Raw genomic sequence first — 14,944 nt, 5'->3', positions numbered from 1 at the left:
AGTTTGAAGGTAGGCCTAGAAAGACATCCACAGGTACAACTATGATTGACTCAAATGATGTCAATTAGCCTATCAGAAGCTTCTAAAGACATGACATCATTTTCTGGAATTTTCCACAGAAAGCACGGTCAACTTAGTGTATGTAAACTTCTGACCCACTGGAATTGTGATACAGTGAATTATAAGTGAAATAATATGTCTGTAAACAATTGTTGGGAAAATTACTTGTGTCATGCACAACTACAATTTATTAACAATACATTTGTGGAGTGTTTGAAAAACGAGCTTTAATGACTCCAACCTAAGTGTATGTAAACTTCTGACTTCAACTGTATATATGCAGTGTGTATGTATACATGTATCTATATTATTGTAATGCTCTAGGGTTGTAATTATTGTTTGGATAACCTTATTGAGTATTATGTATTGTATTTTTTTCACTCTGTGATGCTCAATGCAGAGAACGGCGGTAGAAGAATGATTATTTTATTACCATAGTGAATTATTGTAATGTCAATTAATCCCATAAGGGAAGGGTTGCCGACTGGAGATTTGACACGAAAACAACATTTCCGTTCATTCATACAGTGCCTTTACAAAGTATTGACACACCTGGACTTTTCCACATGTTGTTGTTACATGTTGATGTGTTACAGATTGTGTGTCACTGGCCTACACACAATACCCCATAATGCCAATGTGGAATTATGTTTTTAGAAATGTTTACAAATGAATTCAAAATGAAAAACTTGAGTCAATAAGTAATCAACTCGTTTGTTAAGGCAAGTGGAAATAAGTTCACGAGTTTAAAAAAATGTGCTTTAAAAATCACATTATACGTTGTATGGACTCACTCTGTGTGCAATAATAGTGATTTTTGAATGACTACTTCATCCCTGTACCCCACACATAAAATTATCTGTAAGGTCCCTCAGTCAAGCAGTGAATTTCAAACACTGATTAAACCGCAAAGAACAGGGTGGTTTTCCAATGCTTCGCAAAGGGCACCTATTGGTGGATGGGTTAACAATTCTAAATAAAGCAGACATTTAATATAAGCATGGTGAAGATTATTATGTACATTTTGGATGGTGTATCAATATACCCAGTCACTACAAAAATACAGGCATCCTTCCTAACTCAGTTGCCGGAGAGGAAGGAAACCACTCAGGGATTTTATCATGATGCCAATGGCGACTAAAACAGTTACAGTGTTTAATGGCTGTGATAGGAGAAATTGAGGATGGATAAATAATATTGTACTTACTCCACAATAATAACCTAACTGACAGAGTGAAAATAATAAAACATATTCCAAAACATACATCCTGTTTGCAATAATGCACTAAAGTAAAACTGCAAAAGAAATTCACTTAATGTCCTGAAGAAAAAGTGTTATGTTTGGGGAAAATTCAACACAATACATTAATGAGGACCACTCTTCATATTTTCAATAATGGTGGTGGCTGCATCATGTTATGAGTATGCTTGACATGGGCAAAGACTGGGGAGTTTTTTTGGGATCAAAAATAAATGGAATAGATCTATGCACAGGCAAAATCCTAGAGGAAAACCTGGACCAGTCTGCTTTCCAGCAGACACTGGGAGACAAATTCACCTTTCAGCAGAACAATAACCTAAAACATAAGGCCAAATATACACTGGAGTTGCTTACCAAGACAACTTTGACTGTTCCTGAATGGCCGAGTTACAGTTTTGACTTAAACTGGCTTGAAAATCTACGGCAAGACTTGAAAATGGCTGTCTAACAATGATCAACCACCAACTTGACAGAGCTTGAAGATTTTTTTAAAGAATCATGTGCAAATATTGTACAATCCAGGTGTGCAAAGCTCTTACCCAGAAAGACTCACAGCCGAAATCACTGCCAAAGGTGATTCTAACATATTGATTGACTCAGGGGTGTGAATACTTACGTAAATGTATTTAATTTTCAGTACATTTTGCTAATGTTTCAAAAACCATTTTTTCACTGTCATCATGGGGGAAATGTGTGTAGATGGGTGAGAGAGAAAATATATTAAATACATTCTGAATTCAGGCTGTAACACAACAACATGTGGAATAAGTCAAGGGGTATGAATACTTTCTGAAGGCACCGTATCATCAGCACCTCCCACCCTCTCACATTCCACATACTACTCTAGTAATTTAGAGGGAAATCAGCAGGGCTAGGGGTAATGCATCTGTCAAAACTAGGAGCTAATTAAATGTATGCACACAATCTATAAACTCACGTGTAAGCCTCAAAGTCTCCATTGTTGATGGCCTCAATCAGCTGCTCGGTAATCTTGATGATCTCTTGTTTGCGAGCTGAAATCCAGAGAACGACAGCGAGAAAGAAGAAAGGCAGGAGATAAAGAGATGGCCAGATGCGATTAGAAACCCTCGTGGTGCTCCGGTCACAAATACTTAAAGGCTAGCATGCAGACCCCCTCCCTCACCATGCTTCCTTTAGTGCACTAGCCCTTTCCTGTATGGTACTGAGTGCAGAGACATTCATGTCATTTATGCCTATTGTTATTTGGTTGTACAAGAACACAGTTTACAGGAGCACTACTGGTGACCTTAGGGGACCACCAATCCCATGAAAACTACCTTAACAGGCCCCAACATAGCTGCAGTCCAGCTCTCTTTCCCTTCCAATAGTCCACCCTACCCAAAGCACCTGGCAATGTTTGAGTTGTTGAACAGTTTCAGTTCCCTAAACCTCAAGTGGGATCTGGAGTTGTTATATCTGGAGTACTTCTCCTGTCTTATCCGGTGTCCTGTGTGAATTTAAGTATGCTCTCTCTAATTCTCTCTTTCTCTCTTTCTTTCTCTCGGAGGACCTGAGCCGGAGGACCATGCCTCAGGACTACCTGGCATGAGGACTCCTTGATGTCCCCAATCCACCTGGCCGTGCTGCTGCTCCAGTTTCAACTGTTCTGCCTACGGCTATGGAATCCTGACCTGTTCACTTAACGTGCTACCTGTCTCAGACCTATTATTTGACCATGCTGGTAATTTATGAACATTTGAACATCTTGGCCATGTTCTGTTATAATCTCCACCCGGCGCAGCCAGAAGAGGACTGGCCACCCCTCATAGCCTGGTTCCTCTGTAGGTTTCTTCCTAGGTTTTGGCCTTTCTAAGGAGTTTTTCCTAGCCACTGTGCTTCAACACCTGCATTGCTTGCTGTTTGGGGTTTTAGGCTGGGTTTCTGTACAGCACTTTGAGATATCAGCTGATGTACGAAGGGCTATATAAATAAATTTGAAGTGCGTATCCTCAATCCTCAACCACACAGACAAGTGACACACATCCCAGCAGGGCTGACTGAAATGTAATCTGGGAGCGTGACACACATGAGAAGTGGCAGGCACACAGACAGCCCACTACGCCAGACAACCTGCCAGTGAGGTCGAGAAATCGCACGCGGCACACATCAACACACCACACACCACACCTCTGTTTGTTCAGTTCATATTCCCACAGGAATGATGAACTGGCAAAAAGCAGCTCATGCATGACTTTATTGGTATTGTACCATAGCCGATATGCTACTCTCACATAAATATAGCTGAGTCAGCTGACTAACTGTGAGGCAGGGTTAGCAATGAAAGCCAGTGTGTGTCACTAACTCTTCTGCGTAGTGTAGCTGCCTCAGGGCTGTCTAACTTACTCAGCTGCATGTTGCTGCCCCCTGGGGCCATGGAGGGTGGTGCAGGCAGAGCTTGCTCTTAGTTAAGACAGGAGCTATGACCTGAACCGTTCTAATTAGCAAAAAGTGTGCTTGTCATCGTCATGCAGTGGGGCGGCTGGAAGACAACAGGACAACAGCAACAAAATGGCAACCATGTAAGCGAACAAATCAGAAACCAAAAAAAATGTCAAACACAACTGATAGGACCACAATACCCGTTTTCCCAAACTGGAACACTGTGCCACTCAAACGGCAGTTGTTACATAGTGTGTATATCTTCACAGTATAACTTCACAATGCTCTGAAAGGCGCACAATGCCCACAAGAGTTATATAAAGGGCATGCTAAATAGAAGCCAAACTTAGAAGAACATACACACACTAATAACAACTTAGATATACCAATGGACATAGCGTCACACAGACAGACAGAGGGGACAACAGTGAACACAGCACCACAGCAGGAGATGGAGAAGACACTGAGGCCTTACAGCCAGCAGGGGGTAGCAGTTAAGCACTAAACCCAGTTACAGGCCACCACAGAGGACACAGCCTGAATGGGGAAGTAAGAGAGTACAGACAGACAGAGACACCTCCGGGACAGGGGGTTGCTATTTAGTGAGCAGGGGACTGGAGCGGACCAGATTCTGGGGGTGAATCTCAAACGTCTACAATAGCTTTCTCTCTTCAGCTCATCTACTTCGTCAGATTCAGCACCGATTTGACAAGATCGGATAGGTGAAAGCAAGTTAGCAGAAGGCCAAATATTAAAGAGCAGCAGTTAAATATAACAATATATACAGCGGGGTCCCGGTACAGAGTCAATGTGCGGGGGCACCAGTTAGTTGAGGTAGTACGTACATGTTGGTAGAGTTACTTACATTTCAACAGATAGTGGCAGTGGTGTGTGGGGGGGGCAATGCAAATAGTCTGGGTAGCCATTTGACTAGATGTTCAGGAGTCTTATGGCTTGGGGGTAGAGGCTGTTTAGAATCCTCTTGGACCTAGACTTGGCACTCCGGTACCGCTTGCCATGTGGTAGCAGAGAAAACAATCTATGACTAGGGTGGCTGGAGTCTTTGACAATTCTTAGGGCCTTCCCCTGACACCGCCTGGTATAGAGGTCCTGGATGGCAGCAAGCTTTGCCCCAGTAATGTACTGGGCCGTTCTCACTACCCTCTGTAGTGCCTTGCAGTCGGAGGCTGAGCAGTTTCCATACCAGGCAGTGATGCAACCAGTCAGGATGCTCTCTGGTGCAGCTGTAGAACCTTTTGAGGATCTGAGGACCCATGGCAAATATTTTCAGTCTCCTGAGGGGGAATAGGTTTTGTCTTGCTTGCTTCACGACTGTCATGGTGTTCTTGGATTATGCTAGTTTGTTGGTAATGTGGATACCAAGGAAATGCTACACTGCAGCCCCATCGATGAGAATGGGGGCGTGCTCGGTCCTCTTTTCCTGTAGTCCACAATCATCTCCTTTGTCTTGATCATGTTGTCCTGGCATCACACGGCCAGGTCTCTGACCTCCTCCCTATAGACTGTCATCAGCCAATTTAATGGTGGTGTTGGAGTCTTGCCTGGCCGTGCAGTCATGAGTGAACAGGGAGGACAGGAGGGGGCTGAGCACGCACCCCTGAGGGGCCCCTGTGTTGTGGATCAGCATGGAGGATGTGTTGTTACCTACCACTTGGGGGTGTCGGCCCATCAGGAAGTCTAGGATCCAGTTGCAGAGTGAGGTGTTTAGTCCCAGGGTCTTAAGCTTATTGATGAGCTTTGAGGGCACTATGATGTTGAACGCTGAGCTGTAGACAATGAATAGCATTCTCAATAGCATTTTGTCCAGGTGGGAAAGGGCAGTGTAGAGTGCAATAGAGACTGCGCCATCTGTGGATCTGTTGGGGCGGTATGCAAATTGGAGTGAGTCTAGAGTTTCTGGGATGATGGGGTTGATGTGAGCCATGACCAGCCTTTCAAAGCACTTCATGGCTACAGACGTGAGTGCTACTGGGTCGGTAGTCATTTAGGCAGGTTACCTTAGTGTTCTTGGGCACAGGCACTATGGTGGTCTGCTTAAAACATGTTGGTATTACAAACTTGGATAGGGAGAGGTTTGCTAATGAGACACTTGCTAATTGGTCAGTGCATGCTCGCAGTACACGTCCTGGTAATCCATCTGCTCTGTGGCAGTCCTGTAGCTTAGCATCTGCTTCATTTGACCACTTTTTATTGATCAAGTCACTGATGTTTATTTAAAAGTGGAATATGAATTGCATCATTCAAGTCAGGAGTGTGTCCCAAAATTGATGGGTTTATTGATCCCCTCGCCGTTCTCTGGAAGTCACCCTCGGAAGTTTCATCAGCAACACATAACAATGGAGGGCCCTCCAAGCGTGTTGGAAGGGCAAGGGATTCACTGACACTCACTAACACCTGTCACTGAGCAGCAATCTGGACACTTTGAATGGTCAAATACGCCTACATTTTTTGGATCCCTAAGTCACTGGCCATGTCTAAATACCCGTACTTGTGTTCCAAATATTAGTCTTTTTGATTATGCAAAATAATTACGTTTTAAAGTATGTGAACATTTTGTATTTTTTAAAGTGGCACTCTAGACTCCTTTCACCATAATTTAACACCTGATTTACTTAACAAAAGGAAAATCTCAATAATTGGTCGAGGTGAGTCATGACATGTCACAAGTGGTGGGGTGAGCCTTTCTTCTTTTGTTCTCTAATGTTCCTCCAATTGTTCCTCAGGCAAGCAGGGAGGGTGATGACATCACAACTTCCCATCAGACCAACTCCTTGAATCTCCTACTCCTTGAAGTTTGCGGTTGTTTAAAAAAAAAAAACTATTTAGCTCAAAACATTTCCTATATTTGTACTTGGGATATCGCTTTGCAACAAGTAAAGTTCAAAAATCACTGGAGGACATCTTTAAATGACAGAATGTCATACGGCTTTTCATTTAGTTCAATTTCGCTGCACACAATTGAGGAAGAGAATCGTCTTTGGAGACCGGCGTGATTGATAACAGCTGATAGATAATAAGCTGACGGGATGCGCTGTACCAAAACGTACAAATGGAATTAGATGACGCATTCTCAGTTGGATGAGCCTAACATGCTGATATTTGTTGCTTACTACATTACTTTTTACTAAACAGTACATCCTAAATAGCATGTAATACAATTAGTATACAGTATGCAGTTTAAGTAAATAGTAGGCAAGCCAGATTTCAGACACGGCCATTGGCTAATGACTGTTCCAAATTTATATTGTATTTTTTAACCTTTATTTAACTAGGCAAGTCAGTTAAGAACAAATGCTCAAATTCTTATTTACAACAGCCTAGGAACAGTGGTTTAACTGCCTTGTTCAGGGGCAGAACAACATATTTTTACCTTGTCAGCTCAGGGATTTGGTCTTGCAACCTTTTCGTTACTGGCCGATCGCTCTAACCACTAGGCTACCTGCCGCCCCTGAGTATGCATTTGTCTGGAATACTTTGATCAAAATCATAAGTGACTGTGATAATGAGTTCCTTTTTGAGTGGGTGGACAAGTGAAAGGAATATGCACAAACAGAAGATTCTTCAGCTGATACAACTCCATTGAAGATAGTGAGGGGGACGTTGTACAATATAGTCCCATTCGAGACAGGGTTAAATCTGTATCGCCGAAGTTTAGCTCTCCAGCACGCTTGAAATTTAAAGGTAATTTCCGATTGAGCTGACATATGTAGCGTTTACCGTGAATCGAGTCTCCGCTGTTGCGGGAACATTGCAGCTGGCCAAGTACACTTCCGGCGCCGACAGAGATGGCCGCCTCGCTTCGCGTTCCTAGGAAACTATGCAGTTTTTTGTTTTTTTACGTGTTATTTCTTACATTAGTACCCCAGGTCATCTTAGGTTTCATTACATACAGTCGAGAAGAACTACTGAATATAAGATCAGCGTCGTTTTTCGTGACGCAGATCCTGTGTTCTGCCTTTCAAACAGGACAACGGAATGGATCCCATGCAGCGACCCAAAAAAATTACTCCGAAAAAGAGGGAAACGAGGCGGTCTTCTGGTCAGACTCCGGAGACGTGCACCACTCCCAAGCATTCTTCTTGCCAATGTCCAGTCTCTTGACAACAAGGTTGATGAAATCCGAGCAAGGGTAGCATTCCAGAGGGACATCAGAGACTGTAACGTTCTTTGCTTCACGGAAACATGGCTCACTGGAGAGACGCTATCCGAGGCGGTGCAGCCAACGGGTTTCTCCACGCATCGCGCCGACAGAAACAAACATCTTTCTGGTAAGAAGAGGGGCGGGGGCGTATGCCTTATGGCTAACGAGACATGGTGTGATGAAAGAAACATACAGGAACTCAAATCCTTCTGTTCACCTGATTTAGAATTCCTCACAATCAAATGTAGACCGCATTATCTACCAAGAGAATTCTCTTCGATTATCATCACAGCCGTATATATCCCCCCCCAAGCAGACACATCGATGGCTCTGAACGAACTTTATTTAACTCTTTGCAAACTGGAAACCATTTATCCGGAGGCTGCATTCATTGTAGCTGGGGATTTTAACAAGGCTAATCTGAAAACAAGACTCCCTAAATTTTATCAGCATATCGATTGCGCAACCAGGGGTGGAAAAACCTTGGATCATTGTTACTCTAACTTCCGCGACGCATATAAGGCCCTGCCCCGCCCCCCTTTTGGAAAAGCTGACCACGACTCCATTTTGTTGATCCCTGCCTACAGACAGAAACTAAAACAAGAGGCTCCCACGCTGAGGTCTGTCCAACGCTGGTCCGACCAAGCTGACTCCACACTCCAAGACTGCTTCCATCACGTGGACTGGGATATGTTTCGTATTGCGTCAGATAACAATATTGACGAATACGCTGATTCGGTGTGCGAGTTCATTAGAATGTGCGTTGAAGATGTCGTTCCCATAGCAACGATTAAAACATTCCCTAACCAGAAACCGTGGATTGATGGCAGCATTCGCGTGAAACTGAAAGCGGGAACCACTGCTTTTAATCACAGCAAGGTGTCTGGTAACATGACTGAATACAAACAGTGAAGCTATTCCCTCCGCAAGGCAATCAAACAAGCTAAGCGTCAGTACAGAGACAAAGTAGAATCTCAATTCAATGCCTCAGACAAAAGAGGCATGTGGCAGGGTCTACAGTCAATCACGGACTACAAGAAGAAATCCAGCCCAGTCACGGACCAGGATGTCTTGCTCCCAGGCAGACTAAATAACTTTTTTTGCCCGCTTTGAGGACAATACAGTGTCACTGACACGGCCTGCAACGAAAACATGCGGTCTCTCCTTCACTGCAGCCGAGGTGAGTAAGACATTTAAACGTGTTAACCCTCGCAAGGCTGCAGGCCCAGACGGCATCCCCAGCCGCACCCTCAGAGCATGCGCAGACCAGCTGGCCGGTGTGTTTACGGACATATTCAATCAATCCGTATACCAGTCTGCTGTTCCCACATGCTTCAAGAGGGCCACCATTGTTCCTGTTCCCAAGAAAGCTAAGGTAACTGAGCTAAACGACTACCGCCCCGTAGCACTCACTTCCGTCATCATGAAGTGCTTTGAGAGACTAGTCAAGGACCATATCACCTCCACCCTACCTGACACCCTAGACCCACTCCAATTTGCTTACCTCCCAAATAGGTCCACAGACGATGCAATCTCAACCACACTGCCCTAACCCATCTGGACAAGAGGAATACCTATGTGAGAATGCTGTTCATCGACTACAGCTCGGCATTCAACACCATAGTACCCTCCAAGCTCGTCATCAAGCTTGAGACCCTGGGTCTCGACCCCGCCCTGTGCAACTGGGTACTGGACTTCCTGACGGGCCGCCCCCAGGTGGTGAGGTTAGGCAACAACATCTCCTCCCCGCTGATCCTCAACACTGGGGCCCCACAAGGGTGCGTTCTGAGCCCTCTCCTGTACTCCCTGTTCACCCACGACTGCGTGGCCACGCATGCCTCCAACTCAATCATCAAGTTTGCGGACGACACAACAGTGGTAGGCTTGATTACCAACAACGACGAGACGGCCTACAGGGAGGAGGTGAGGGCCCTCGGAGTGCGGTGTCAGGAAAATAACCTCACACTCAACGTCAACAAAACTAAGGAGATGATTGTGGACTTCAGGAAACAGCGATGGAACAGTAGTGGAGAGGGTAGCAAGTTTTAAGTTCCTCGGCATACACATCACAGACAAACTGAATTGGTCCACTCACACAGACAGCATCGTGAAGGTGCAGCAGCGCCTCTTCAACCCCAGGAGGCTGAAGAAATTCGGCTTGTCACCAAAAGCACTCACAAACTTCTACAGATGCACAATCGAGAGCATCCTGGCGGGCTGTATCACCGCCTGGTACGGCAACTGCTCCGCCCTCAACCGTAAGGCTCTCCAGAGGGTAGTGAGGTCTGCACAACGCATCACCGGGGGCAAACTACCTGCCCTCCAGGACACCTACACCACCCGATGTTACAGGAAGGCCATAAAGATCATCAAGGACATCAACCACCCGAGCCACTGCCTGTTCACCCCGCTATCATCCAGAAGGCGAGGTCAGTACAGGTGCATCAAAGCTGGGACCGAGAGACTGAAAAACAGCTTCTATCTCAAGGCCATCAGACTGTTAAACAGCCACCACTAACATTGAGTGGCTGCTGCCAACACACTGACACTGACACTGACTCAACTCCAGCCACCTTAATAATGGGAATTGATGGGAAATTATGTAAATATATCACTAGCCACTTTAAACAATGCTACCTTATATAATGTTACTTACCCTACATTATTAATCTCATATGCATACGTATATACTGTACTCTATATCATCGACTGCATCCTTATGTAATACATGTATCACTAGCCACTTTAACTATGCCACTTTATTTACATACTCATCTCATATGTATATACTGTACTCGATACCATCTACTGTATCTTGCCTATGCTGCTCTGTACCATCACTCATTCATATATCCTTATGTACATATTCTTTATCCCCTTACACTGTGTATAAGACAATAGTTTTGGAATGGTTAGTTAGATTACTTGTTGTTTATTACTGCATTGTCGGAACTAGAAGCACAAGCATTTCGCTACACTCGCATTAACATTTGCTAACCATGTGTATGTGACAAATAAAATTTGATTTGATTTTGACAAAGACATGTTTACACAAGCACATATATTTATACCCTCCGACGAGGAGGAGTCCTTGCACATCTAGATAGCCATGTAGTCATGGCCCCGCCTCCTGCTAGAGCATTCGTGGGCGTGGAAATATATGTGCGTCGGATAGGATAGTTCCTTCTCACGTCGTCAGACCTGACCTCGGGCCCAAATTCCTCACTCCTCCCTAATCCACGACAGTCCTACCTTATCAGTGACTGAAACCAGACTGTCGCCCTTTGCCTCCCTCTTTAGAAGCCATGAGATTGAACAAAAACATGTTTTGACAGAATGTAAACCTTCTGCACTCCCCCTTCCTCACTCAGTAACTTTCCATAGACCTAGTTCTTATCCACCCTCCACTGACCTCAACATATACATTCATTACATGTAAACTAATCAATAAGTCCCGGTATGGTAAAATTAATAAGTATATTTCAAGCTGGAATCCAACACCTTTAAAATGTCAATTGCGCTACAACGTGGAACTTCAGGGCTACGGATTGAATCCAGCCCCTAACAGTAATACAGAATAGTAAATCAGGAAGAGTCTTGGAGGAACACTATTATGGGGACAATCGAAAATTGCACAGCATTATGGGGAATCTTAAGTGGTACAGTATTATGGGGACAGACAGCCTTAGGGCGACAATATTATGGGGACAGTCTTAGGGGGACAATATAAATGAGTTCAAAGGGGGGAAAGGACACCAAGGTCAGAGTTGAGAGGTGAGGGGTGATACTGCTGCTGACTTACAGGTGGGTGGGCAGTGAGGGGGCTGGCTCTGTTCCTCACTGGCACTGCACTGGCTGACCATTGCGCTGTCCGCGCTAGACCCGCACGCAGACACTGCCCCCACCGCAACACACACACGCCAGAGAGAGAGGAGGATCAGACACAGTTCTGTACACACTACTATCTTGCCAAGGCAAAACACTACACCCCCAACCCGACCATACACTAACAAAACACACCACACATTAAATATCCCACCACCACCGTACACAGAGAGACACACACAGTGGGGTGAGACACAATATAACCCCAGCCCACCACAACTAGCCAGAGAAACAGGGGCGTGAGACCACACTATACACCTCACAATCAAAATACAATACACACTGTTACATTTTCAATATCTAGTTTTGTCCCTATTTTGCATTCCAGTTTTGCCGATGTCCTCTAATTGACGGAGGAGAGTGTGTACTGTAGAGCCACTTGGCCAGTATCCACGTCTAGTCAAACGTCTCTTTGTCAGTGCCAGAGAGCCTGCCGGTCTTAAGAGAGTGTTGCTATGTTTCCCTGACAACATGGCACGAGAGTGCCATGGTAAAAGCCAGGTTTTCCCTGGGTGAGCTGTGCTGTGAGGCCCCGGCCTAGCTGCACTGAGTGGACAGGCTTGTTTCCCAGATGAAGCCATGTCGCTCGCGTTCCGCTTGCCTCCCCCCCTACTTTAAACAACGCAGTTTTGACGAGAAACACGAACACACACACACAGGTTTAAGTGATGGAGTGCCAACTCTTTAAGCCCAGGGGAGCTGTGAGACCAAGAATGGGGAGACTATCTAAAGACTAAGGATTTGAGGGGAAAACCAAGACATATAAGGCCTTCATGTGACTGCTCAGTATTCAGCTCTGTCTCTCAGACCACAAAGCACAGACTACTGTGCAAGTTTTTAATTCTCAGCAAGACATTTTCTTTTCACTCCGTCGGAATACAAGCCTTCAAACTACTTCTTTGACTTCTCCGCAGCAGCTGTAGATGCCGATAAAGACCAGAGCAAAAGCTGTTCTCCGTTATGTCAGTGCTTCATCATTCCATCTCCAGTCATATATACTACAGTCTACATATCCCAGATGTTCACAGGTCCAGACACCCACCCAACAGTTAACTCAGGCCATCATATGCTTCTCTGGACTTGATCGTGACCTATTCTCTTTCTAAACAAATGAAGGAGAAGGATCGACAACAAGGGAGCACAGTGATTTTGTAAGCCCATTTCTCATATAACCATGGCTTTAAAAACAATATGTATAATCTACACTCAGTGGGCAGTTTTTTTAAGGTACACCACCCCGTTTACGGAAATGGTTCGCTCCTACAGACAGTGAGTCACGTGGCCGTTGCTTGTTATATAAAGCTGGCAGACAGGCATCTTGGCATTCAGTTACTGTTCGATTGAACGTTATGGGCAAAACGGGTGATCTAAGCGACTTTGAGCATGGTATGATTGCCGATACTGGAACCGGCACGCGCCAGGCGGCCTCCTGGGCTTTTCTATGCATGACAGTGTCTAGGGTTTACCGAGAATGGTGCGACAAACAAAAAACATCCAGTCAGCGGCAGTCCTGTGGCCGAAAACAGCTTGTTAACGAGAGGTCGAAGGAGAATGGCAAGAATCGTGGCGATGGTTAATGGTGTGGGGAATTTCTCTCTAGCACACGTTAGGTCCCTTGATACCAATTGAGCCACATTTCCATTCCCCTGAGAATTCAGGCCGTCATGGAGGCAAAGGGGGGTCCGACCCGGTACTAGATGGTGTCCTTAATAAACTGTCCTATCTTGCATTCTAGCTCGGTCTTTCTGACAAACACCTGCGCAGACAGTTATATAGATACAAGAAGTGAGAGAACAGAGTAAGTAGAGTAAGTGAAAGTTTGACGTGTACCTTTTCTACTTTTCACATCCTCCTCTTCTGTGGTGTTACAGCTCTCTGTGGAGCCCTGTAGCGGAGAAGAGTGATGGACAGAAACATGGAGGACAGAGAGAAGGAGTAAATGAGAGAAAGAGATAAAGCAGCAGGAAACAGCGTTAGTCTGTGTGGTGAGAGCTGACTTGGGTGAGGCCTTCCCCAGGTGTACGGACAGACGGAAGGTCAGACGGACGCTCCCTCCGTGGAACACAAACCCTGCACAAACCAGCCAGGCAGACAGGAGAGCAAGCGCACGAGGATCCACACCAAACACAGCGTTTTGATGACGCGGGGGACAAACGGTGTGTGTTAAAGGCTGCGTGTACTGTGTAAGTGGCTTTCTGGTGGCTGAGCCAGTGTGGTTTGGGCGAGTGAGGGACTCGCGCAGCAGGTGTGGCTTGTGAATGTTTTGAGGGTTAGTGAGACTAAGAGCGTGACTGTCAGTAGATGTGGAGTGTTTAAGTGTACATGGTGTTAGCATCGCTCTATGGTACCTTAGTAGAGTTCTAACCACTAAGGTATTTTAGCATTAGCATTAACTGCGTTAGACAGCGACTCTTTTGGTTTAAAGAGGTACAGTAGCGGCTTACCTTGGTGCCGTCAGCTGGGTTGTGCACAACAGTGGTCTGTGGTTCCTAGGGGAAGCAGGAGAAAGTTTAACATGCGGGGACCACCAGGGAAGGCCCAGGGCGTGTGGGATATACACAGTCCACACGCCCAATGCATGTAAACACACACACATAGCCAAGCACAGGAGCCACAGCACAAAGGCAGCAGATGGGCACCGTCATGGGGGGCAATGAGACATGATGGGGGTTTGAGAATTAGAGGATACTACAAAGAGCCACACTACTCCATTCCACTAGAGGAAGGAGCTATGGACTAATGTCACTTATCATTGGAGATATGGCCTCTGCGACCTAAAGCAACAGAGGACAAAGAACACACAGAGAGCCTGATACGAGGATGATGGGGTTCGCTTTGAAATGGGATCAGCAGTCCACCCATCAATCCCTTCCCCCTACCTCCCTCATCCCAACCTTGACCCTGCTGTTGTAGCCAGTAACCATGGCAACACTCATCGCAAAAGCGCCTAGCAGCTTAAAATGCTGCGACACAGACACCCCCAATTCACTGTCCCACCCACACCAACAAACAGTAGCACAAAAATGGACCCTCCCACAGGACACTGGTCTACGGACTCCACCTCAACAAAACCACCTACACACATGAAGATGCAGTCCTTCGGCTAACATTAGCTTAAAGGGATAGTGCGACATTTTGGCAATTAAGCCACACAGAAACATAAAAATGGTATCCAT

At 45.5% G+C, this 14,944-nt stretch overlaps 1 protein-coding gene across 17 annotated transcripts in view; it reads right to left on the bottom strand.

Annotated features, from left to right (window-relative positions):
- Positions 1–14,944, bottom strand: part of LOC118400351 (calcium/calmodulin-dependent protein kinase type II subunit gamma) — a 140,965-nt gene that overhangs the window by 11,571 nt on the left and 114,450 nt on the right. For 6 of the 17 annotated variants that reach the window (XM_035797102.2, XM_035797082.2, XM_035797124.2 and 3 more), the window contains 4 exons: positions 14,213–14,257; positions 13,599–13,653; positions 11,686–11,778; positions 2,259–2,334 (listed from right to left, as the gene is read on the bottom strand). In XM_035797102.2, the coding sequence (XP_035652995.1) occupies positions 2,259–2,334; positions 11,686–11,778; positions 13,599–13,653; positions 14,213–14,257 (269 nt within the window). The remainder of the gene's footprint in view (positions 1–2,258; positions 2,335–11,685; positions 11,779–13,598; positions 13,654–14,212; positions 14,258–14,944) is intronic. The other 11 variants (XM_035797147.2, XM_035797091.2, XM_035797172.2 and 8 more) reach the window with 3 other exon arrangements.

Source organism: Oncorhynchus keta, chromosome 2 (assembly GCF_023373465.1).
Source record: "Oncorhynchus keta strain PuntledgeMale-10-30-2019 chromosome 2, Oket_V2, whole genome shotgun sequence".
NCBI classification, from domain to species: domain Eukaryota; kingdom Metazoa; phylum Chordata; class Actinopteri; order Salmoniformes; family Salmonidae; genus Oncorhynchus; species Oncorhynchus keta.
This window is presented reverse-complemented; position numbering and strand designations above follow the sequence as displayed.